The sequence below is a fragment of the Rhinatrema bivittatum genome, unplaced genomic scaffold (assembly GCF_901001135.1).
Source record: "Rhinatrema bivittatum unplaced genomic scaffold, aRhiBiv1.1, whole genome shotgun sequence".
NCBI lineage: Eukaryota > Metazoa > Chordata > Amphibia > Gymnophiona > Rhinatrematidae > Rhinatrema > Rhinatrema bivittatum.
The window spans coordinates 67,275-93,546 of record NW_021821139.1 but is presented as its reverse complement, the minus strand read 5'-3'; the positions used below and the strand labels follow the sequence as shown (position 1 = coordinate 93,546).

Genomic DNA, 26,272 nt, shown 5'->3' with positions numbered 1-26,272 from the left:
AAAAACTACTAACTTCACTAGCTCACAAACAAAGTAAAAGAAACCCCTTACTATTCCTCGCCAGCTGTTTGTTTTAATTCAAAACCTAAACACACGCACACGAAAAAAAAAAGTCACTTATCCTAGCTTTTAATCAAGGCGTGCACACACTAAAGATTGATATACTCCACAATTTCACCTCTTTACGAACTTAATTCCCAGTATTACCCAGCAGTCAGTACCTGCCGGTCCTCTTCAGCCACCAGCAAAGGTTCGCGCACATCTGCAGTTTTCGGGCAGGCTGGAGCCTACCCTGCCTGTTTTAAATAAGCTGATGGACTGCCAGAGAACACCGTGAATGTGAGCAGAGCAACACAGAGCTATTGAATTGGCTAAATACTGAAAGCAATTAACTTTCTAAAATACCAGGAAGCACAGCTGACCGACCGTAAGGCTTTTAAAGATTCATAGCAAAGTTTCTTGGCTAGGAAAATGAACATAGGTTAAAACGACTTGGAAATTGAGTAGTGAATGGCAGGGAAGGTCCTTTCCAACTCCGTGTAGCCTGAACAGTCACCACCAGGCTTAGCTGCTGGAAGATCTCCAGGCATTTCCTATGATTAGCTCCGGGGCCTCTAGCTGCAGTGCATTAACCTTTACTGCGTGTGCAATAAAGAACACTAATCCTTTAATGTGGCCCAAAAAACCATGTGAAATAGAATTATCATGGCCACCTGGTGGGTAGTTTTGAATAGTCAAGTACCGGCACAAAAGTCAGAACTCCTGGATAAGAATAACTTTGGGCTTTGCCAAAATGCAAGTGGTTTGATTATTGCCTCGTGAATGGCCAGTTTCAGGACCCATGATTGCAGGATTCAAAGGAGCTCTAGTGCATGGCCCCTTGGGCTGTGCCCATCGCTGCAATGGCCAGGCTTGTGTTGGGGGCGGGGGGGATAATAAAATAGGGAGAAATGAAGGCTCACGGTGCTTGATTCCAGCCCTGTTTTTGACTGAGCTCTAAGTGCAAAGGAACAAGAGTATACTTGTGTCAAAAAAATGGCGCCAGGTGACACAGGCAAGTTCTGATCCAGATGAAAGCATCTTACTGTAGTAATCAGGTATGAGGCACTTGAAGGTCTGAACATACCGATCTAATCAGGGATTTGCATAAGAGCCACCAACTGGTTGCTCTGGTGCCATTTCCTAAATCACAGGCTCTTTCTCAAGTATAACTGGACTTCAGGGGGAAAAGGTTGTTAATGGTCTTGGGACCTCCGTTGATTCTGAGCGTCCCGTTAATGTACGCCAGGGAACTGCCCTTTTGCACCTGATTTCTCCTCGACTTGTTTCTGAGAAATATCATGATTTGTATAGCACATACACGTGTTATACACGATGGATAAGATGAATTATTCCTTTACTCTTTAGCCTCTCTGGTTGTTGTTTTTTTTTTCTTTCTTCTGATTATAAACATCACTGGAGAGGCTCCCCTGGCAGTCTTACACTGGTAGCAGAACTTCCCCAGCTTCAAGACACACTGTGTGCACTCCCTTACATCCTTTTCTCCAGCAAACTTAACAGACCACGGGAAAGGATAATTCCTAGCAGGGTAAGGAGGTGGCTGCACGCTTCTGTACTCTCCCTCTCCAAGAATCCACTTCAGCTTCCTTCCTGGAAGCCCCTCTCTGGCCGCTCAGGCACTCTCTCTCCTGAGAACCCAGCGGCTTCCCTCCTTCAGCCCCAGAAACGTCCTGATCCTATGCTTTTTTTTCATTACTCTTCCGAAACCCCGGTCACAGCCATCGGGGGGGGGGGGGCATCTCTACTACACACCACTTTCTCAAACCACCTCCTCCAAGTGATGCACGTAGGGGAAAAATAATCCCAACTACGGGTACCCGATGCTGAGTCATGTTCTGGGAGCCACTGCCCGAGAAAAGGACCTTGGAGGTCTTGTGGACAATACATTGAATTCCTAGGCTCAGTGTGCTGTGGTGGTCAAGGAAGCAAACAGAATGTTAGGAATGATCCGAAAAGGCATGGAAGATAAAACGGAAAATATCATACGCTTCTGTTTCAAACCGTGGTACGACCACACCTTGAGCGTAATTAGAAAAAGGAGCAGAGGGGATGAAATGATTCTCCTACCATGAGAGGCTACGCAGGGTTGGGCTCTTCAGCTTGGAAAGAAATGGCTGAGAGAGGGGACTTGACAGAAGTTCATAAAATCATGAATGGGACAGAATGGATAAATAACACATTATTAGCCAGGGATTGAGTAACAGGAATTAGATCTGCTTTAAGGGATCGGCCGGGTACGTGTGACCTGGACTGGCTTCTGTCAGAGACAGGATACTGGGCTCAATGGATTTTAGTCTGACCCAGCATGGCATTTCTTATGCTCTTAGTATATATGCCCACTGGTGGAGACATATTAATCTGGGTACCCTTAGCAATTCTGGGTGTACCTAATATGTCAAGCTCTTGAAAGGGGGCACAGTAATTATGAAAGGTTCAGATCTACTATAGTACTCTAGAGCATGCTAACATAATTTCTTTGGGGCATTACCATGCATTGCAGATGCTTCATGTTATAAGAGAATTATATGCCAATTCTGGCTGACACAGAATTCTTTAATTTCATTCTCTCCAAGCTAACAAAAGGTCAACTCTAACTAGTCAATGGTAACATAATGAGAGACATGGCGTGAGTGTCAGACAGAGATGAGTGTGAGGGAGTCAGGGACATATTCCAGGAAGAAAGTGGAAGCATCAAGGAGTCGGGGAGACTTGAAGACATGGAGTGAGTGTCAATGGGTTGGTGAGAGTTGGGATCATGGAATGACTGTCAAGGAGTCGGTGAGCATGCCAGAGTGTTAGTTTCACAGATCTTGAGGTGGGAAGGTTGCAGGTTCCATACATAAGATATCGATATAAATGAAAAATACATTTATATCAGGTGATTTTGAGGTCTCTTCAATGAAATAGCTTCAGAGTCTGTATGAGAAGGATTTTAGCCTCTGAAGAGGTTTGCTGCATACAGGTTGCATGCAGTAGAGATCCTCTTTTCATCAGTTTGTTTTTGCTCAGTGCTGGCATATAAAGTCCTCAGTAACCCCTTGCAGAGAGCTACATTGACTTCTGACAAAAGCAGGACTACAGTTCACTGGATGCTTAGAAGAAAACAGTTGGCTCCCATCTTACGTTTTCCCAAGTCCAAGATATTATTCTGTTTGGACTTTCCTGGTTAATGTCGTTCTTTGTGTAGCCCCTGTCCCAGACACACGGGAGGGTCACGGACTACGCAAGGCCCAGTGACTTGCTTTTCAGGGCCCTTAGGATTTTGTTCGTTCTGGGGGCTCTTCTGCACACCAGTCCGGTCACTCCAAAAATCGCCACTCTGACCCCAGTTCTGTTGTTCAGAATGAGTCTTGTCTGAAAACCCGTGGCAGAGCAACGCGACCCGAGAATGTGGAAGCACCAGCAGCGCAGAGCAACGCTCCAGTAGGGCAAAACGGCGTCCACAAAACACCACAGCGGTAGCAACAACAGTCTCTTGTCACACAATCCAGAAATCTTTCCCCCCGAAGGCACGTGTACCCTCCCTGGACCTTTTGCTTCTTTCTTTCCTTCTGTTTCTTTCTAGAGCCTCTGGCTGAATTGCTTGGTCAGTCGTCAACTCTGTGGATTTTCCCAGGGACGCTCTCTCTCTCTCTCTCTCTCTCTCTGAAGCATCCCCAGGACTCTCAGCCAGCAGTTCCTGAAGAATCCTTTTCTTTGTGGGGCTCCTCGAGACCACTTCTCTCGGATCATTCTGGACTCCCAGGACTTCCTCTCCATCCTGGAATCCTGAATGTCGTTTTCTCTCCAGGTGTTTCCTCCTTTTTATCCTGTCCCCGAGAGGCATCGGGTCCACCAGGCGTCCTCCCGGCCCTGTGCTAAGGCTGATTCTCCTCCTGCCTCACATGGGCACAGGGCGTTTTGTTAGCACAACGGACGCCTCCCGGTGGGGAGTGGTACGCATCACTAAAACACCTCCCTACACGGGGGAAGGACTAGTGAGACCTCCGCTTTACATGCTGCCATAAAGGTAAAGGACGATGCTGCTAGTAAGGGGCGGATTCTGGCACCCCTCACGTTTTGGTTTTTTTTCTGCCTTACGTTATTCATTTCATACAATGCCTTCCCCCTCCCCCCCCCCCCCCCCCCCTCGTATCCCTTCTTCTCTGCCATATGGAGTTTTGTCCTGTTTTGGATCCCAAGATAAAAATCTAAAGGCCTAAGCGCCATAACCTTGGGCTCCAGCCGCCTTCCTAGGACAGGAAACGGGACTGGCAGGAGAGACCCCTGCCACCCAAGACCCTCTCTGCCTTAGAAAGAAAGCCCTCAAGACCCAAAAGCTTTGTTAAACCCCTCAAAATTAAGAAAGACACCTCCCACTGGGGAGTGTCAAATATACCTCCACACTCCTACTGCCTCTTACCTCGCCTTCCCGACACCTTGGAGACACTGAGGTCACTAGTAAGGGTCCACTTTGGTGACCCCCCCCCCCCCCCCTTCCCTTACATTAAGAGCACGAAAAAAAAATGCACGCACGACAGTAGTAAGGATGAAACAATCGGCTGACTCACTTCTACGGCAGCGGCCCACTGCGTGGAGCCATATACTCTCAATACACTCGCATACCATATGTCTTGGGAATCTGCAGGCGTGTGTCAGGCGTGCCCACAAGCAAGCCTTCCAGCCTGGTGCCAGCTACTGAGTGACTCCCAAGCCATGAGTTGCTTGTGCCAGGCTTTTTTAATCTCCTTCCAGGAACTTGTCTGTTTTACTGATTAGAAATATTTAGAGAAGGAAGAATTTAGGGGAACCATCCCCCCCCCCCCCCCTCCCAACAGGACTCAACACCAGGTCATTCGTCATCTCCGTTCTGATTCAGTAATGAAGGACATTTTTTTTTTTGAGGTTTTCCAAGCAGCATCGCTGTCACAGGACCGAAGTCTGTGGAGCCAGGTGATCTGAGGGAAAGAGTGTGACCATAAAATGGCTGTCGCCCTAGAGATGAGGCTACGATTAGCAGAGGGGCTCCAGGTCACCGAGGGGACGGGTAGGCCTGTCCTGGTCCTGCCCCCAACCCCCTCCCCCTTTGTAGCTTTGGCCTTCTAGACCCACTCTTTCTACAGAAATTGGGATTATGGGTTATGTGAATGTACTGGGGGTGGGGGGGGGGGGGGAAGAGTAACTCGGACGGGCTCAGCCTCTCCTGATGACCTGGAGTCAACCGGAAACAGTGGGGGGGGGGGGGGGGGAAATCCTTCAGAATCTCCTCCTTGATTATTCTGTTTGAGGTAACCCCACCTGTTCCACTGTCAAACAGGTCCCAGCCCATATGGAACAGCTAAGTCACTCTTAGCTTTCTGGTTCCCTGTTGCAAAGCACTCTGGGTATTTCTCCTTTAAAAAACACATTTTAGAATGAAAGTAAAAAAAAAACCCAAAAAACCTGGACGGCCTCGCCTGTTTTTAATAGGACTGCCACCTCACCCCATGTTAACAGAACAGGCTGGGCCTGGTGTTCTCCCATGGCATGCATGGGAGTTGAAAGCTCTTGTGTTTTTTTCCTTAGGGAAATCAGTGGCCAAAATCAGAATAACAGCTCCCGTACGTGCCATCGGGCAAAAACCAGGATGGGGGGGGTCAACATGTTCGCTTGATCTGAGGGATGAAATGCCAACCCTAATTCTTTATGACCCTCTTGTTTTATTCAGTGAGCGGACATGACTTTTTTTGATAAGAGGGTACCGGGGGGGTCTGCTTCCTTTCAGGGACAAGCACTTTAACACCCGGCCCTGCCTGCAGGACCCTGCCCAGCCCAACGTGTGCTCTGTCGTCAAGGAGGGGTTCTGGAGCTCGTACCGGCTGAACGTCACGGAGGAGAATCCCCTGGGCTCAAACTTCCGCCTGCTGGACGTGTTGATGCAAGCAATGGGTGAGTGCAAACCAGATGCCAGCTGGGGGCCCTGCCTTCCTCCTGTCCCATCCTGTGTTGTGCCATCAAATCTGGCCTTACAGGGCAAACTAAAAAAAAAGAAAGTGGTTTTTAATAGTTTGATATCACGCTTATTAACAAACGTAAGTACCTGATTCACTAAGGGCTTTTTCCCATCGACACAAAATGGGAGAAAAGCCTTAATGAATCTGCCTTCCAGAGCCACGGAAATCCTTTAAAGCAATTGAGCATCACCTTCTGAGAAAGAGGTTCAGATCTACTTAAATAATGTTTAATGTAGATGTTTCTAAAGCTTCTACAAGTTTTACCCTCTAATATGATATCTCCTGAAAACCCCAGTCCTCTGCTTCCAAGGACACGAAACATTGGCTTGCCTTTTTTTTTGTTTTTTTTAATGAACTGTTTTTGGCTCGGCGATTTCCTGCTCTTCCACTGGGCTTCCAGTACAACTGAGCCCTTGGGTTACGCTGCCACGAGCCTTCACTTAACTCGTACTTACATTGGCAGTTGGTTTCCTTTTTGTGTGCCAGCAGATAGAGGTCGTCGCCGATGTCCGGGGGGGGGGGGCTGCAAAAGTAAGTCGCTTCGTCGCTTTAAACTGCCCTCCCCCTCCTCCCGGAGCAAGGCTGCTTTTCGCGCCCTGCTTCGAGGAGGAGAGGACAAGGGACTGGCAGGCCCGAGCGTAGGATTGCCCGTCTCTCCCCTCACTCTCTTGCTACTTTTTTTTCGGGTTTTTTGTTTTTTTTTTTTGCTTCGGGAGGAGGGGACAGGACTGGGGCTGCACCGGAGACCGGACGCGGCCAGGGCAGGTGAGCGGGGGCTGGGGGAAAGTTTGCCGCCTACCCTTACCCCTGCCTCTAACGCAGGGGTAAGGGTAGGCGGTAAGTTAGCAGGGTAAACGCGCGGCAAAACGGCAGGGTAAAATAGCGATAGTCAGGGCGCGCGTTACTGTATGGGAGGGAATAGCTAATTCGCTCGTTTACATTTAATATACATGCCGCGGGCGGAAGGGGTCACCCGGGGATTTTAAGAGGCGGTTGGGATGAGTTAAAGGGGATAGTGTATCGCGGGAAGGGCTAACGCGGCCGGAAAGTGAGTAGAAGGCGAGTTAGGAGAGGGGTAACCGCGGTTGCACTTTACTGTATCGATCTGTATGTGAGAGAAAAAAAAAGTGAAAGCTTGCTGGGCAGACTGGATGGGCCGTTTGGTCTTCTTCTGCCGTCATTTCTATGTTTCTAATGACTGGCAATAGTTTGGATTGACAGGATTGCGCTTTTTACGTATTTGGGATAGTGCAATGGACATAAAATGGATCACGTGATAGGAGCCTCTGGGGTTGGGGGACGACGGACATGAAGGGGGATATCTCTGCTGGGGGATGGGAGAAAATACTCAGCTGTTCACAGTGCGATTGTTAATGCAAAGCATGTTTCAAAACCCAATGTTCTTGGGGAGGTTTGTATGGTGATTAAAACAATAAAAATTGTTTGAAACTAAATTTCACTTTCCATTTGCATGCCCAGCCTCCCAGTTTTGCAAGGTCCTCTTGCAATTTCTCACAATCCTCTTGTGATTAACAGCTTTGAATAATTTTGTGTCGTCGGCAAATTTGATCACCTCCCTCATTGTTCCCTTTTCCAGATTTGTTTATGAATATGTTAACAAGCAGTGGTCCCAGAATAGATCCATTATTCACCTTTCTCCACTGAGAAAAGTTACCATTTACTAGTCCTCTTCACAAGGATAGCCGTGTAAGTCTGGTGTATCAAAAATGACAGGAGTAGGGTGGCACCTTATAGATCAGTTTATTGTAGCTTCAGCTTTCTAGGACAGAGTGAACTGTGTTCTCTGTCCCTGAAAGCTCATGCTTCACTAAATTTGTAGTCTGTAAGGTACCACCGGACTCCTGTTATTTAGACCTCTGTTTTCTATTGTTTAACCAGTTCCCACCTGGACTCCGCTGGCCGTCAGTAGCATGGTTTCATATACAGGCAAGGCAGTGTCTTGAACTTTAGCAGTGCCAGAAAGGCACCGGCAGGGTAGACTTGGAGAAGTAGTACGGTGGGTTAAATATAGGTGAATTTTCAGCTGAGAATTTAGGCCCCCAACTTCAGATGGAAATTGACACCTAACTCAAGTGCCCAAAATGTAGGTGCTCCCTTTTTTTTTTTTTTTCTTTCTATCTGCCTGAAAAGGTTTATCTTTGTGCAGATGATACTAAGATCTGCAACACGGTAGGTACTCTAAATAGAGGTTAAAAAGTGAGGAGTGAACTAAGGAAGCGAGAAGAGCATGAATAAGGTCAGATCACTGCTAATCTAATTTTGTCCCAAAATGCACAGTAGCCGATGGCATTCCACAGTTTAAGTCACTGTTGTTCAAAACCAGATTCCAAATTCCCGTGCTCCGCACAATCCAAAAACCTCTTCTCTTGTAACATCCGTTGGGCTCTAGATTTGTAATTTAAACCCAGACTTCAAAGCTCGGTGAGCAACGTAGGCAATAGAAGCCATGAGCCTGGGTGTGCGTGACCTTGAGAGAACTTGTCTGTCAAGCCCTGATTTCTTGTCTTGCATTTTTTTTTTTTTTTTGTAGTTAAGCCGGATCCTCCAGAGTCCCTCCTGGTCGAGCCAGTTCCTTTCTATCCCAGGAGGTTACAGGTCAGCTGGGATTATCCTGTCACGTGGCCCAGAGAGTCTCCCTTACAGCTGAAGTTCCGCCTGCAGTACCGCACCGTGCTCCATGGCTCCTGGACCGTGGTGAGTCTTAAGAAGGAGACCATGAGAGCAAACCCAAAGTGCTGCTTACAGCAGGGACGTTTTGTATCAGCTCTGGGGGAAAATGCTTCACAAATTCTGCTACTGCCTGTGCTTCTCATCGCGCTACCTACTGTGATTAGGATGGCCCGCGAAGCATCACTTTTCTCCGTCAGCTCAGCTGTCCTTTGCAGCCGAGCGAAACTTTGAAGAATAAAGTCTTGTGATAGCTGTACATTTTTGTAGGGTTTTTCAAGGGTTGTTTTTTGTTTTTTTTTTACTATCGGTCTTCCTGATATTGCAGTTTCTGATTCTGGCAGGCCATTTGCAGTGCTGTCCATTGAAAAGTGGTTAGGGGGAATGCAGGGCACCAGCCATTGCTTTCACAGAGACCTCACCCAGTCTTACTTAAAAAGCACCCGCTACTATTTAGTGAATGGTAGTAGGATGTCCTCCCCTCGCTGGCTGGTTTGATGTGACAAGAAAGCAATAGTTAGAGGCTTTGATGACTTTACAGCCAGCATGCTGATAACCAGCGGGCATCGCTGAGTTTCCTGTTCATTCAAACGTGCAGAGGTCAATAGTGAAAGGGTCTGTCCGGGTAACTTTGGAGTTGCCCAGATAAATCCCCCCCCCCCATTCCTAAGCTAAATTTGGCCCTAGGTGTAACTCATTACCTGCACAAAATTTAGGCCTGTAAAAAGAGGTGATGTGGAGGGTGTCCCGGGGTGGGGGGTTACCTTTAGCCAGTGAGCTTAGATATTCAGCACTCTCTTGATTTAAAGTTAACCGGTAATTCTGGTCAGAAAATAAGTTACCTGGTTAATACTCAGCAGAACACCTTTCCAGGTATGCTCCGCTGAATGTCCAGGAAAAGTTACCTGGGAAACTTTCCTGCTCGCTGGCACGCTGAATATTGAGACCTCCCAGTTTTTTTGGCAATGACATGACAATCAAAGTGGAATTATGAATATACAATACCTTGTAATTTTTATTTTTATTTTTTTACTCAAATGACATAATTGCAAGGGAATGATAGAGAGACTTTGTGGTGCATTTTTTTTTATAATCCAAAAGTTGATGTTTCATTGTGTTGTCTCATATAACTTATTAGCAAAGCATTGCCCAACATACTGTGCAATGATTTGCCAGTTGGATGAAACTTGATGCAGAGATGGTCTTCTGGAAACTTGTTTCCTGCCCACTGGCCAGTGTATTGACTCTAAAGTTCAGTGATGTCTGTTTTGTGTGCATCTTTAGCTTGGATTTGCAGGAAAAATTTGCTTTCTTTAATGCCTTTCCTGGAAACTGTATCCCCAGATCATCGCTCAAACATCAGATTGTGGTAACGTAAGAAGGTCGAGTGTCCCAGAAAGAAAGGTCATTTATAACGCATGCACGTAAAGTGCCCTGGGGATCTGAGCCTGTATCTCCAGGGTACAGTGCTTCTCAACCTTTTTTTTATTTCACAACACAAATCAATTCTACATGACTCTCGGCCTCCTTTCCCTGCCAGGGGGAGCGTAGTGCTTTTGATTTGTGTGTGCCTCATTCTGCCGGCTTCAGTCCGATATCTAAACGCGCGGGTCCTGCGAGATCACAGAGTCCCACGCGGAGAAGGTGCACGCAGGTTAGAAGTGCTCAGCTGCTCTTGCCAGTGGGAAGGAGGGACCCACTTTCTGGGGGCACTTGTCCCCTGTATTGCTAGTAGTGAGCGAGCAGTTTATTTTGTTACCCCAAAATATTTATGGGCCCAATTCAAAATCCTCAGTGCTGATGGGTGTGTCCTGCATACAAGGGAAGTAATTATATATCAGAAAAAGTCAGACTATCCAACTATTCCCAACATGTAAACTCTATGTGGGAGAACCATCTAGGTCAGGGACTTTAGATTGCATCCCATGATATTTTACAACGATGAGTTATTAATATTCTTTATCTGGCGCTAAAAAGTTCTAACCTTTGGTTTCTCTGCTTTGCTCTTTTGGCTCAGCATTTCTTTTTTCTTCTTCTTCTCTCTGGTTTTTGTTTCTTTTTACTTTTCCCTCTCTCTCTCCCCCTGGTGTGCTCCTTCAGAGCAGATATTTTAATACTCTCTCTTCAATCTTCCTCCTCCCTTTCCTCGATTCTCTCTTTTTTCCATTCTTCATACCCCTTTCTTCTCCATTATCTCCCAGGATTCCTCTCCCTCAACACACAAATCCAGGCTCCTCTGAATCACGCTCCACCCCTAGCCAAGTCCTCTCTCCTAATAGCTGTCCTGTCTCTCTTCTCTCTGTCCAATGTTCTGTCTCCCTGTCCCTCAGTTCCCAGTCTTTCCTCTCTCCCTATTCCTGAGTCTTTTCTCCAATTTCTTCATTCTAGTACCAGTTCTTACTCCACCCCCATCCCGAGTTTTCTTTCTCTCCATCATCTTGTCCCTTATCCAGTGGCCTTTCTCTCTTGTCCCCCTCTCTGTCTCAGGTTATTTCCCCTTCAGTCTCTTGTCCTCGCTCCCTCATATCAACTCCCCCCTTTCTCCCTCTTCCTCCTTGCTCTCTATCCTAGATTTAGTCTTCTATTCCTCCATCCTCCCCTTCCCAAAGATCTCTGGAATGCTGTATCCCACGTGCTCCACTTCCCCAACCCCCCTCTTTCCCCCACCCAATATGGCCCAGTTCCTGTTCTTACCCCGATCAGTCGAGACAAGTGGGGTTTTGCACCCCTACCAGTAGATGGAGCCAGAGAATAAAAACCTTTCAGGCCCTGCTACGTAACTGAGAGCGCCACCTGCAGTCCCTCAGTATTTCTCTGTCTCCGGCAGACAATAGAGGTGCAATCCTGCATCCTCTGGAGTTCTGAGCTTAATAAAAGAAAAGAAAGTGAGAAGAAATTGGAGTAGAAGAAGGAAGAGTTCTGGAAATGGCTGCTTGCAGTGTTAGATTCCTTCCTGGGCCATCCCTCAAATAGGGCAGGGCGAGCGGAGAGTTGGTGATCCCTGATCTAGCTTGGCCCTCTTTGTACAGAGGGAGAGAAAGCCAGGGGTCCTGGTTCCCTCGCTCCCTCTGAGTCTTCCTCACCCTCAACCATCTGCATGCAGGAACAAGGAACAAGGGAAGCATTCTTTTTTTTTTGGCTTGCTAACTCCCTTGTGTGCTGTTTCTTTAAAAAAAAAAAAAAAAGTTTAGAAACTAGCTGGGGAGTGCAACGGCAGAGCTGTTTGAGCTGGGAGGCCAAAGTCGGGTGAGTGAGGATGCAAGCAAGTTGGTAGCCGTGCCGGGAGCCAGGGGAATGTTGAAAAGCTTTTTTTGCACTGGCAGGAATTCTGCAGTGGCAGGGGTTATTTTTGGCTGCTGAGCACAGGTGGGGAGGAGGAATAGCCTAGTGGTTAGAGCAGTGGGCTACAAACCAGGAGACCAGAGTTCAATTCCCGCTGTTGCTCCTTGTGACCTTGGGCAAGTCACTTTACCCTCCATTGCCTCAGGCCCAAACTCTGGGGATAGGGAAATACCTACAGTACCTGAATGTAATATCTCAGATCGAATGATGGTATATAAAAATAATAAATAAATAAATCCCATCGGGGCTGTGGTATGAGGTGATCGTGTCTCGTGCAGCTTCGTTTTGCCCTGATTGTGCCTCCGGAGGTTAAGGTCCTCCGTGGGGTTTGCAGGTGGCAGTCATCCACCTGATTATCAGGAGGGTCGGAGGGGGTGGCAGCCATCTTGCCTACAAGTGACAGAAAGCAGGTTCCTGCAAGAGAGCCATGGGACTCCCCCTCTCCTGTTTCCAGTGGATCAGCACCCTGTGGAATTCAGGGAAGGGGAGGGGGAGGATGATGAATGGCTCCTGGATCAAGAGTCCAGTGATACTGAGAACTTTTCCACTGATTTTGTCCTCCTCCTTCACAAAGCCTATTTAGCTAAGAAGGAAGCGGGGGCTAAGTGCTCTGCCCCTCAAAAGCCCCAGCGCTTGACTAAGAGACCGAAAGCGGCTAGGCAGTTGGAATCGGGGGAGATCCTTCTCAGCCTGGACTGTCCCTCTAGTGACGACAATGGCACATCAGGCGATGCAGAGAATGCGGGAGGTCCGGGAGGGTGCTCCAGATAAGGATCCTGTGGACCCTTAGGTGGATCCCTTGTATGATACTGAGGACATCTCAGTCGCGGAAGGGGAGGATCCTAGGGTGGTGAGATTGTTCTGAAAGGAGGAGCTCTGACCACTAATTCACCAGGTGTTGGAAGAGTTGGGGAGTAAGGTCACAAGGGAAGATTCTGATGATAATGAGGGAGTGAATCCCATCTTGGATGGACTTCGGGAACCGCCTAAGGCTTTTCCTTTACCAAAGAAGGTGAAGAAGCTGATTGATCAGGAATAGGAATCTTCTGACGCTGGTCTTAAGGTAGCCAGGACTATGACTAAGTTGCATCCCTTACCAGAGCAGAACTTGGAGGGTTGGAAGCTTCCCAAGATAGAGATTCATGGTACTAGGGAATCATTTCCAATTTCTGGCTCTTCCCTTTGGGTTGGTGACTGTGCCACAGACTTTCACGAAAGTCATGGTGGTAGTAGCGGTGGCACTCAGGAAGGAAGGAATACTGGTGCACCCATACCTGGACGATTGGATTAGTGCGAAGTCAGAAGTGGAGTGTCATCATTCAATTCGCTGTGTTATGCAGCTGCTGTGGTCATTAGGCTAGGTGGTGAACCTGGCAAAGAATCACTTGGAGCCATCAAAATATCTGAGAGCTCAATTCAATACCCATGATGGTAAAGTGTTCCTGACCACAGAGAGGGTGATCAAGTTGCAGGCTCAGGTGTTTCGGCTTCTGCACCTTTCAGTTCCCAGAGTCTGGGACTATTTGCAGGTTCTGGGTTCTATGGTGTCGACGCTGGAGTTAGTTGCTTGGCCGTTTACTCACATGTGACCTCTCCAGAGGGCACTTTTGTCCCACTGGAATCCGCTTTCAGAAAAATTTCAGATTCCTTTGCCCTTCTTATGCAGTCTCTCATGGTGGGTTTCTCGTCCCAATTTGGAGAAGGGGGTGGACCTGGAGGTTCTGGACTGCGTGGTGGTGACCACGAATGCCAGCCTCAGATGTTGGGGGGCAGTTTGTCAAGGACAAATAGCCCCAGGGTCAGTGGTCACCAAAGGTGGTGTCCTGGTCGATCAGCCGGTTGGAAACGAGGGTGGTTTGTAAAGCCTTTTTTGCTTTTCTTCTGCTCATTCAGGTATGAACAGTAAGGGAGCTCTTGGACAACACAACAACGGTAGCGTGTATTAATCATCAAGACGAAGAGTCGTCTGATGACTCAGGGGATTCAGGTGTTGTTTTCTTGGGTGAAGAAACATCTAGTAGTAGTAGTGGCATTTCAAATGGCCAGAATGGACAATGTGCAGGCTGACTATCTCAGCAGACAGCAGTTAGATCCAGGGAAGTGGGAGTTGTCGGCGGAGAACTTTGCCCTTATTCAGGCCAGATGGGACAGGTCGGAGTTGGAGCTCATGGCGGTTTGGAAAACGTCAAAACAGATCAGTTTTACAGCCGCCAATGGGAAGTCTGCTCCAAGTGCATCGATGCTCTGGTTTAACATGGCATACAGAGCTCCTGCTCTACATTTTTCCCCTGTAGCCTTTCATAGGTCGGGTATTGCATCACATCGAACATCATCCGTGTGATCCTTGTGGCACCAGAGTGGCCACACTGACCATGGTTTGCAGATCTGGTTCAATTCGCAGTCCCATTTGTTTGGTTCATCCACATGGGCTCTTACATCAGGGACCCATTTTTTCAAAACAGGAGGATTGCTTTTGTCTAGTGGCTTGGCTTTTGAGAGGAGACGTTTTCGCTTGAAAGGATACTCTGAGCCGGTGATTGTGACTTTGTTTCAGGTGAGGAGACCTTCCACTTCTTTGGCTTATATCCAGGTTTGGAGAGTTTTTGAGTCTTGGTGTTTGCAGAACGGGCTGGAGCCATTGCACATAGGTATTTCTCAAGTCTTAGCCTTTTTGCAAAGCGGTTTAGCTAAGAGATTGGCCTATAATTCCTCTGAGTACAAGTTGCAGCTTTAGGTTGTCTGCGAGGTAAGCTGCAGGGAAGACCTTTGGCATCTCATCCGGATGTTGTGCATTTTTTAAAGGGGGCGAAGCATTTGCGTCCACCAATCCAAAGGATGTGTCCAGCGTGAAACCTGAATTGGTTTTTGAGTTTTGTGGTCATCCCTTTGAACCAATAAGAACGGCTTCTATGAAGTATCTCACCCTGAAGACCATTTTCTTGGTAGCCATTTGTTCGACTAGGAGGATTTCGGCGCTTCAAGCTTTATCGTGCAGAGATCCCTTTCTACGCCCAAAATAGAGAGGCTTGGGTACATCCCCACTTATCTGGACTAATCTGGGTATGAACAGGAAAGGAAAATTGGTTCTTACATGCTGATTTTCATTCCTGGAATACCACAGATCAGTCCACAAGCCCTTCCCCCTATGCTTTTTCGAAAAATAGTGGAAACTATTCTAAAGATCAAATTATAGAGCATATAGAAAGACATGGTTTAATGCAACACAGTCAACATGGATTTACCCAAGGGAAGTCTTGCCTAACAAATCTGCTTCATTTTTTGAAGGGGTTAATAAACATGTGGATAAAGGTGAACCGGTAGATGTAGTGTATTTGGATTTTGACAAAGTCCCTCATTAAAGGCTTCTAAGAAAACTAAAAAGTCATGGGATAGGAGGCGATGTCCTTTTGTGAATTACAAACTGGTTAAAAGACAGGAAAATGAGAGTAGGATTAAATGGTCAATTTTCCCAGTGGAAAAGGGTAAACAGTGGAGTGCCTCAGGGATCTGTACTTGGACCGGTGCTTTTCAATATATATATAAATGATCTGGAAAGGAATACGACGAGTGAGGTTGTCAGATTTGCGGACGATACAAAATTATTCAGAGTAGTTAAATCACAAGCGGATTGTGATACATTACAGGAGGACCTTGCAAGACTGGAAGATTGGGCAGCCAAATGGCAGATGAAATTTAATGTGGACAAGTGCAAGGTGTTGCACATAGGGAAAAATAACCCTTGCTGTAGTTACATGATGTTAGGTTCCATATTAGGAACTACGACCCAGGAAAAAGATTTAGGCATCATAGTGGATAATACTTTAAAATCGTCGGCTTAGTGTGCTGCAGCAGTCAAAAAAGCAAACAGAATGTTAGGAATTATTAGGAAGGGAATGGTTTAATATGGAAAATGCCATAATGCCTCTGTGTCGCTCCATGGTGAGACCGCACCTTGAATACTGTGTACATTCTGGTCGCTACATCTCAAAAAAGATATAGTTGTGATGGAGAAAGTACAGAGAAGGGCGACCAAAATGATAAAGGGGAATGGAACAGCTTCCCTATGAGGAAAGGCTGAAGAGGTTAGGGCTGTTCAGCTTGGAGAAGAGACGGCTGAGGGGAGATATGATAGAGGTCTTTAAGATCATGAGAGGTCTTGAACGAGTAGATGTGAACCAGTTTTTACTTTCGGGTAATAGAAGGACTAGGGGCATTCCATTAAGTTAGCAAGTAGCACATTTAAGACTAATCGGAGAAAATTATTTTCAGTCAACTCACAATTAAGCTCTGGAATTTGTTGTCAGAGGAAGAAGTTAGTGTAGTTGGTTTCAAAAAATGTTTGGATAAGTTATTGGAGAAGTCCTCCAATAATCAAATTTACTTAGGGAATAGCCACTGCTATTAATTGCATCAGTAGCATGGGATCTTCTTAGTGTTTGGGTAATTGCTAGGTTATTGTGGCCTGGATTGGCCACTGTTGGAAACAGGATGCTGGGCTTGATGGACCCTTGGTCTGACCCAGCATGGCAATTTCTTATGTTCCTGTGTTCTTATGCAGAACTCAAATATTGTAAATACGTTATAAATTATTATTGACTTTTTATGAGATGGGGGCTCTAGTTTCAGGAGGCTCCAACTTTGAGTCCTCTGCTTGCCCAGAATTATTTGGGTTTTCAGATTGGTTGGCTTGGTTTGGGTACAGGTCAGTACTGAGGGACTGCATGTGGTACTCTCTTATATAGCAGTGCTGAAAAGTTTTTATTCTCTGCCTCCATCTGCTGTTAGGGATGCAAAGCCCACTTGGCTGGACTGATCTGTGATATTTCAGAACGGAAATTAGCAGGTGAGAACCAATTTTCCTTTTGTCCTCCGGATGCATGCGCTACCCATGGCTGGCAGGAGCAGTGGTGCCCGGCAGCATTCTGTGCATCCTCTCCCCTAACATTTGCCCACCATTCGTACTGCCTGCCTCCTCCATGCTTTCACCCTTCCCCCCCCCACACACACACTTTCAGCATTCACCCCATTCCATCCCCACAAATCATTCTCACCTGACTGGTACTTAGATTGACTCCCTCTTCTCTGCTGTCAGCTGAGTCTTAGGTCCCTGCAGCACAGACATCTAGGGCCTCTGGGGCAGTGTCAGCAGCAAGGAAACACCACAAAGGAGCCCGGCAGAGAAAGTTTCGGTACTCCAGGCGGGGGCTGGAGGATGGACAGGAGGGGAACCGGTGCAGCACCTTCACTGCTGCTGCGTGGGCTCCTTGCTTCTGCCCCTTCTCCCCTGTCTTCCGTGGTGCTGCTGCCCGATTGCCACAGAGATGGGAGGGAGTTGTCTGGAACCAGCAAGCAGGTTTGGGACACAGTCCAGTAGAGTTAGAGCTTGGGCCCAGGAAGGAGGATCGTGCTGGTGCTGCCAGCACCGAGATGCACAGGAAGGGCTACACCAGCATGTCACGGTTCAGAAGCACTGCTGTCAAGTACATCGTTTATTTATAAAAATGTATTAATCGCTTTCGAATTTTATGGTAAAAACTTCCAAAGCGATCACATAAAATCATGCAAACAATCAAACAATATACATCCATTAAAACAATAAAATAGCGCATCATGTTACCATCCCTCTGTAACAACCAACCCATGGTGCATTTTACTGATCCAAGGTAAAGGTTCATGCACACTGCCAGCTGTTTGAACTATCATAGATGTGGTTTGGGTTGCTTAGTAGCCCAGTGTGGCACTACCGACTTCAGTGGCATAGCCACAGGACGCTTCAGATTGCTGTCTTGTTAAAATGGGTGATTAGGTAATTACTTTGTACCTTGTTATAATCCTTGTTATAATGTAACTTTACTCTCCTTCAAAATTGTCTTTACTGCTCGGTTGGTTATAGTTCCTAATTGTTTGATGTAAACCGAGCTGATTTGATTTGTATCAAGAAATTCGGTATAGAAAAGCCTTTAATAAATAAATAATAAATACCTGATACAGTAATTGTGGAAGTGTATTATGAGATCAATAATGTCTCAGCCTTTGAGTGAACCTTTCTCAGACCCACCCATACCGTGCAGTGAGTTTATGTTGATTTCGAAGAAGCGAAAGGAATGTGTGGAGCTTCAGACAACTGTGTCCAGCAAGTAAACTAAAAAAATTATTTCTAGAAAAACCAGGAAGAGATCAGAGCATTTAGCACAGCTGTAGACCCAGTAGCACCATCGTTTGTGCAAGAACCCCATTTAACTTCATTTAATCCTTTGCAGATGGATCCACATGCAGATATTTCCTAAAAGTGTTGTACATGAGCTTCAAAGAACACGTGAGACCCTTTCTATAGATGAAATGAGATTTCATCTGAAGAACAGACCTATGTGGCCTTGAAGACTCGTGTACAGTACCAGCTTTGGATCATTCTTATCTTGATCCAGTGAAAGGCTTCACAGTCTGCAGAGATTCCACTTTTCTCCAGATCAGTGCAGCTGCTAGAACTAATTTTAAGTTGCACATCTCAGTCAGCAGCATGTCGCATGACCTAGCTGCCCCTCTACGTAGAAGGTCCTCCGTTTCCTTCATTCAGTCAGAATGGGAGACCCACTGCCACAGCTTCTTATACTTCTCCCTGTGGAAAGGGCCCCTAACTGGTTCAAGATGTGATAGTTTGCAGAGTTGCCAGCTCTCACCTGTTAAGGGAGGCGACGTCTACAGGGAGTCCAAAATTAGATCATGGTCCTACTTGTTTTTTCTTGTCAGCTTCCCGACTTTGATGCATTTCACTGGCCTTTTGCTCATCGTGTCCTTGCCAACAAGTCTGTGACAGAGGTGTGCGGCAGAATTCGGATTCATAGGAATCTGACAGGAGCTGTGATGGTGATGATTCTTCTGTGGCCCCCTAAGACTGTGGGCTGAGACCACCGTCTCATTTCGCACAGGCCACCTCAGATGGGATGTGAACCAGCGGCTGTTTCTCTCTGAGCCCATCCAGTCCCCCAGCATGTCGGTGCTGACTGACAGGCTTCTTCTCCGTTTCCAGCACTTTGGGGGCCCTTTGGCGTGCGATAACCCATGTCATAATAGGGCCAGGTCTTTGCCTTTTGCTCTTCCAAAGTAACGACTAAGCCGCTATTCACAGTGTGGATTTCTTTTTCCGATCTTTAATTTCATTAGGTAGAAACTGAGAACTTGTCAGTGCTCATCACGGACGCCCTCTCAGGAACGGAGCACGTGGTGCAAGTGAGCGCCAAGGACTACTTTGATGCTGGGAATTGGAGTGACTGGAGTGTGGAAGGGAGAGCCACACCGTGGAAAAGTAAGGATCCTGCAGTGCAATAATGGAGGAGGGAGAGGTAGGCGGATAGGTAAATTTCTTAACCACGAATAACAGACAAATGGGTTTTGGTTATGTTTTAAGCGGGACGTGTTAGAAGAAGGAGCCACTCTTCAAGCATCGCGACGAAAGTAAATTAAATAAATAAATAAATGAAATTCTGGTTCTCTGGGAACACATCCGAGTTTGACTATGTGGAATCACATCTACACGTCTTCTCCCACGTTGTCCTCTGCTGGGCAGTGCACAGTAAGGAAGGGGGCGGCCAGATGTGAAATAAAGTTACTATAGTGAAGGCTCTGGGGAAAGAAGGCAGCTTCTGCTTATTAAAACCCCAGAGAGGTCTTTTGCTCATGATACTGTGGTTATCGTATGGGTCAGTTCGAAGGCTGATAATTCAAAGGCTTTCTCCGGGTAACTTTTGGAGTTTACCCGGGACAAAAGCCGAGGTTTGAAAATGCCCCTCCCCGGCTAAATTAGCTGAATAAAAGAGGCGGGGATGGATAAATTCTGCTGGTAGGGCTAAATTTTTAGATGGTTATCTTCAAGACCACACAGGTTAATTTCCCTAGAAAGCCTACCCGTACGAAGATCAAGTGCAGAAGCCCATTGGTACTTGTCCTTTGCGGCCAGCTTCACAGGGAAAGTGTAGACGCATTTTATATTTTGAAACTTGGCACAAAGTGTATGCATCACAAAAGGGCCCACGGAGTTTATTTAATAGCGACAGTCTGAAAATTGACCCCATGTGTTCTGTTTTGATGGCTGTAGAGATATTACATGAGCAATAGGGGGGGCAAAGATCAGTTAGATAAATTTGATCACTTTCCAAAAAAATCTGATTTAACCAAAGCAGTGTATAAATGTGAAAAAAACCCCAACATAAATGCAATATAAGTGCAATAACTAAAAAAATTAAAAAACAACAAAACACATACTAATATTTTATGACACAATTTTATAATGCAGACCCAGTAACATAGCATAGCACAAACAACAACATAAAAACATGTAACAATCACAAAAAAAAAATAAACATCTCATATAAATGTAATTGCAAGTTGTTTCTTCTCTGCTTGTTGTAGTTCAGGGTATTCCATTGATAGTGGAGATCAGCTGTGAGGCCCTTTTGCATTATATTTCCATATCTCTGCTGATGTAAGCTGATGTGTCTTTCCACTGCTGCTCAACTGTCCTGGGTTCTCCTTGCCACTTAAATCTTTCCCATTCGCTTTCCCTTTAGGTCCCACTGCAGAGGCAAGTGACGAAACCACTGCAGCAGAGCTGGAGAGCTCCAATGAAGGACCTTCGCAGGTGCCACACACGGAGCCCTTTGGTGGGTTTCCTTAGGTCTTGCTGTTCTCCACAAGAATCAGTTTCTTTTAAATTTTATGGCTGATGTACAGGGCATGCAGCCAGAGGGGCTCCATGTTTGAAATATACTGTCCGTGCCTTACCTGCAGATCCCATCAGTGCAATGGGAAGATGTAATAATTCATTGTTGAGATTTTTGGGGCAGAAGAAATGTCATAGCCGTAATGTATTAATTCTGATTTTAATAGGAGACAACAAGAGAAAAGTTTCTTAGGTGTCTTTATTTGTATTTATTCATAAGCATTTGCTATTCGGCCTTTTCCTAAAGGTAGGCCCAAGGTGGATTACTTAAAGTAACAAGGCATTGAGTATAATAAGTCATGAGAACATTTCTGTATAAGTTAAGGGTCATATATTCCCATCTCAAAGTCACACAACCGTGGCAGAACTCGCTGCCCACCAGCTGACACCTAAAACTCCTCTCCTGCTGGAGTTTGGTTCAAGCTCATTGAGCAAGGAATTTCCTGGAAAGTTAAATGAAGTCTGTGCGTTAATTCAAGCCTCATTTGTCATCTGCTCACGGAGGAACTCATCCATAGATACTTGCACCTAACTTCAAACGTGTATCACGTGAACTTTTCCATCGATAAGCATGTGAATTAGCCATGCCCAGTGGGTGACATCATCAGGCGACACGAGATGGAGTTGTCTCTCCAAGCTAGTAGAGCTTTCAGGTGTCCTGGGCATGCACAGACGTTCCCAAGCAATTGCACGTTCTACAGTCCCCTCAGTCTCATTTTTCCGCACTTTGCATGGACAGCAAAACTTGTTTCTCCATAGGATTTATCTCCTCACTTGCATTTCTCATTTCAGAGATCCCACCACAGCACTTCTCAGTTCTACTGTGTCCTCCAGGAAGACTTTGGGATTTAAGTACTGCTGCTGCGGACACATTATGTCCATTGCAGACGGACATAATTTGTGCTACCTATGTCTGGGGCCCAAACACAACCAGGCCCAACAGCAGAGGGAAGAAAAGATAGTGGGTCCACAACCGAGGGAAAGTCGCTATCCACTGAAGAATGAGGTGCCTCTTCAGCATCGGGAAGCTCTAACAGTGAGTCCCCTGCAGATGCAGGTCAAAAGAGGTCATCCCTTTCCTCCCTAGGGACAACCAGTCATCTCCACGGCCACCAGCGCCATTCGGCCTCTGCCAATGCGACAGATGTGCCAGGAGCACCATCCTCCCACGGTGAACCTGAAACATCAGAGTGGTGCCACACCAAAGAAAAAGAAATGATTGGTGCACGAGGTGTTGACGCACGGTACACGTCCTCTAGTGAACAGTGCACCTACAAACCGGCACATCTCCTTATCCAATGCAAGAAACACCATATCCGACACATGACTGGACTGGCATGATGCACAGCACACGAAAATCAACTCAGAGAGACAGGCGACCACAGAAGACACAGCAGCAACTGGTTTCAAAAGCATTGCAAAGTTTTTTGATACACCTACCACCACAGCCACAGATACAGGTTGGGGCAGAATCTAACAGTTCCTCAGTGCCTGAACCAAAATTTCCATGGACCAGTCGGTATTGAAAATAGTTCGAAAGGGGTTACCATCTGAACTTCTCCCACTGACCATGGATCTTCCATCTGGTCTCCCCCCCCCCCCCCCCCGATCCGTCTTGTCTCAAGAGGTTCACAAGCTACTGCAGCAAAATGCAATCCAAGAGATAGCCCTGCCACAACACAACACAGGGTATTATTCCCAATATTTTTCTCATCCCCCAAGAAGTCAAAGGATCTCCAACATCTTGGACTTCAGATCTCTGAACAGACATCTTCACCGAGAGAAGTTCAAAATTGTGTATGGTCTTGTGAATAATGGTAAGTCCCTCACCATTATTCACAAGACCATACACAATCAGCACTCATTCGACCTTCATATCCCGCTAAGACTGCACACTTCTACAAGACCTATAAGAGAGGCTTATAAAGGAACCCTGCACGCCCCACCACCAAATCCACCACTCGTACATCCACCAGAGAACGAGCCTTCTCAACAGCGGGGGCCAGCCATCTGGAATACCATGCCTATAGACCTCAGACAGGAACCCTGCCTGGTGACCTTTAGGAAAAACTTGACCTGGCTGTTCCAACAAGCCTTCCCATAGTCCTTTCCCCTCCTCTCCCTACCCCTTTCCCTTCCCCCCTCTTAACTCCTTGATCCTAGAAAGTCCCCCTTCACCTCCTGCTAATCCTCCCCCCAGTACTGTCACAGCCCCACATTGTTAGCCAGTTTCATGATTGTATATAAGTTCTATATATATATTTAGAGTGCCTTATTTCCGACCCAATGCACTTCCAGTATAGCCTTATTAAGTTTACAACGTTATTCCTCTGTCTCCGGCACATTTCTGTTTCCAAGTTCACATAACCTTGTTTTATTGTAACTTTTCTTCCTCTTCAATATTATTGTTACAACCCCTCTGTTCCTTGTGAACCGATATGATATGATTTGTATCATGAATGTCTGTATAGAAAAGAGTTAAATAAAATAAATAAAAATGACTTCATTCAGCACAGTATTGTCATTCATCCAACCAAACGATTGGATGTTCTCCCTCGACCTCAAGAATGCATATGCGCATATCCCAAAACATTACCTCTGCTTCAAAGTGGGGGAGAAGCACTATCAATACAAGATTCTCCCATTTGGACTGTCATCTGCCCCCAGGGTTTTCATGAAGTGCCTGGTGGTGGCTGTGGTGCACCTGTGATGGTCAGGGATTCAACTTTTCCTGAACCTGGATGACTGGTTGATTGTGGAATCCAGCAAGGCCACACTCCTCTCCAACACCACAACCACCATTCATTGCCTAGCATCACTGAGATTCCTTACAAACTACGAAAAGTCTGTACTTCATTCTGCGCAATGCCTTCAGTTCATAGGAGCTCAAATACACTTAGTTCAATCAAAAGCCTTTCTTTCCCGCAACAGAGCAGTACTCTTCACACCTTGGCATCTCAGCTTCTGCAACAGCCATCAGCGATGTCTTGCCGCATGCTAGTACTCTTGGGCCACATGGCAGCAATCCATGTTGTTCCCCTCACTCGTCTATATATGTGGCACTTGCATGGAGACTTTGGAGCCAATGGCGTCAGTTTCTTCAGCCCTTCTCCTCCACACTCTGACTAACAGAATCGATTACCGAGGACATTCATTGGTGGCTATATCCAAAAGTACTATAGGCCGGACCCCACTATGTCCAGCCCCACATCAAGTGATTGTTTTGACCAAACTCTCCATTAAGGGTTGTGGCACACACCTACAATAATATAAGACACAGGGATTCCGGTCCTTCAAAAAAAAGACATTTTAAATAAATCTGCTGGAGCTCAGAGCAAAGTAAAATGCTCTTATGGCATTCCAACAAATGCTTCAAGGGAGGAACATCATGATCTATATGAACAATCAGGTTGCATGTTTTATATCAATAAACAGGGAGGTACCAGATCATGGACCCTCAGCAGGGATGCTCTTCAACTTTGGGAATGGGTGGATCAAACTGCCACCACTCCACAGGCTACCTACCTGCCAGGGATTACAAATATGGAAGTGAACAGACTCAGCAGGATTTATCGCCAGCACAAATGGTCTCTGTTGCAACAGGTAGCTGACGACCTATTCCACTACTGAGGCCGCTCATGGATTGACCTGTTCGTCACAGAACAGAAGAGGAGAGTGAACCTCTTCTATTCCATCTGAAACGACCCTCACCAGGAGGCTCCAGATGCTTTTCTTCTCTCTACACCTTTCCAGTGATACCGTTAATATCCAAAACCGTTTAGAAATGCATACAGGACCACACCAAGATGATCTTGATAGCTCCCGCGTAGCCGAGACAATCATGGTATGCCTATCTCTTACAGTTTTCAGTGAGTCCTCCTCTCACCCTGAAAGGTTCCCTCTTTCATCCACTACAACCATCCCTGAACCTGAAGGCGCAGTCTTAGCTCATTGGAACTTACCAGAGCTTATTCAGGACATTGTATTATCAGCGAGGAAACTGTCAACTAGATGCAATTACGCATTCAAATGGAAACACTATTCCTACTGGAATGCAACACAAGCTATTGACCCCTTCACATGCAAACTTTGCCAGTTGTTATCCTACCTCTGCCATCTCTACAAAATAGCCCTGGCAACCACATCAGTACGAGTCTACTTAAGTGCCATTGCAGCATATCATCGGCAGGAGAATGGATCCCCAATGTCCACACATCCATTAATATCCCATTTTATGAAGAGCCCCGTCCATGTTCATCCACTTGTGAAAACACCACTAGTGCTCTGGGACATAAATATGGTTTTCACAGCATTAATGAAAACCCCTTTCAAACCGATGGTTTCTGCTTCGCTAAAGTTTCTGACATGGAAAGTTCTCTTCTTGGTGCAGTGACCGCCTCAAGAAGAGTAAGTGAACTACAAGCTTTGGTTTACTTTCCGCCTTATCTACAGCTTTTCCATGACAAGGTAGTTCTTCAAACTCACCCAAAATTCTTCCTGAAGGTGGTAACTGTATTCCACTTAAACCAGTCCATTACCCTTCCTACTTTTTTTTCCCCAAAGCCTCACGCCACAAGACTGTGAAAAACTGTTGCACACACTAGATTGCAAGAGAGCTTTAGCATGCTATAAACATAGAACACAGAGTCATACAATCCTAATAGACTAGGAGTACCAGTTACGAAACGAATCTGTCGAGCTGGATTACCTCCTGCGTACAGTATTGTTATACTTCCAGTTCCCTTAGCTTTGCACACACAGTAAAAGCTAATCAAATGCGAGCCATGGCCTCATCGATAGCACATCTCAAGAATGTACCCATCAAAGATACTGTATCTGCAGAGCCACCACTTGGTCATCAATTCACATTTTCACTTCGCATTACTGCCTTCATGAATTGGCGGCCTCGGACAGCTCAGTAGGCCGAGCTATAGTGCACCAAGTAGCATCCACGAGGGGTTCAGGTTGCTGATAACTCATCCAGAGAACCACTTTGCTGCAACCCTCAGCTTGAGACTCTACTGAGCATGGCTAATTCAGCCTGCTTATCGATGAAAAAATGTAAGTTTGCTTACCGTAAACAATGTTTTCCGTAGATATAAGGATGAATTATCCATGCAAAACCCACCCTCTTCCCTGGACAGCAATCCAACGAAACTCAATTGTGCTTTGATATAGACTGAGGAGATTCTAGATCATGCAGTCGCATGGGAACTCCTGCACATGCCCAGTAGAGCTGAAAGCTCTTCTAGCTTGGAGAGACACCTCGGCCTCGTGCCACCTGATGACGTCATCCACTGAGCATAGCTAATTTATCCTGCTATGTACGGAAAACACTGTTTACAGTAAGCAAACTTGCCCGCAGGACTTTATCTTAATGTATAGTACCAAGAATAATTTTAGCAGTACTTTATTTCCCCTAGTACTGCTCTGCAGTGCAGGCACCAGAAGGAGAGCACTCCAGCAGTGCAGCGCCTCCCCTAGGTACTGATGT

At 46.3% G+C, this 26,272-nt stretch overlaps 1 protein-coding gene across 1 annotated transcript in view; it reads left to right on the top strand.

Moving 5' to 3' along the window:
• Positions 1-5,803: 5,803 nt before the first annotated feature.
• Positions 5,804-26,272, top strand: part of LOC115082485 (interleukin-11 receptor subunit alpha-like) — a gene marked incomplete at its 5' end in the record, with an annotated part of 37,278 nt that continues 16,809 nt past the window's right edge. Inside the window, 4 exons of the mRNA XM_029586707.1 lie at positions 5,804-5,967; positions 8,584-8,747; positions 19,224-19,365; positions 20,627-20,719. Coding sequence (XP_029442567.1) covers positions 5,804-5,967; positions 8,584-8,747; positions 19,224-19,365; positions 20,627-20,719 — 563 coding nt within the window. The remainder of the gene's footprint in view (positions 5,968-8,583; positions 8,748-19,223; positions 19,366-20,626; positions 20,720-26,272) is intronic.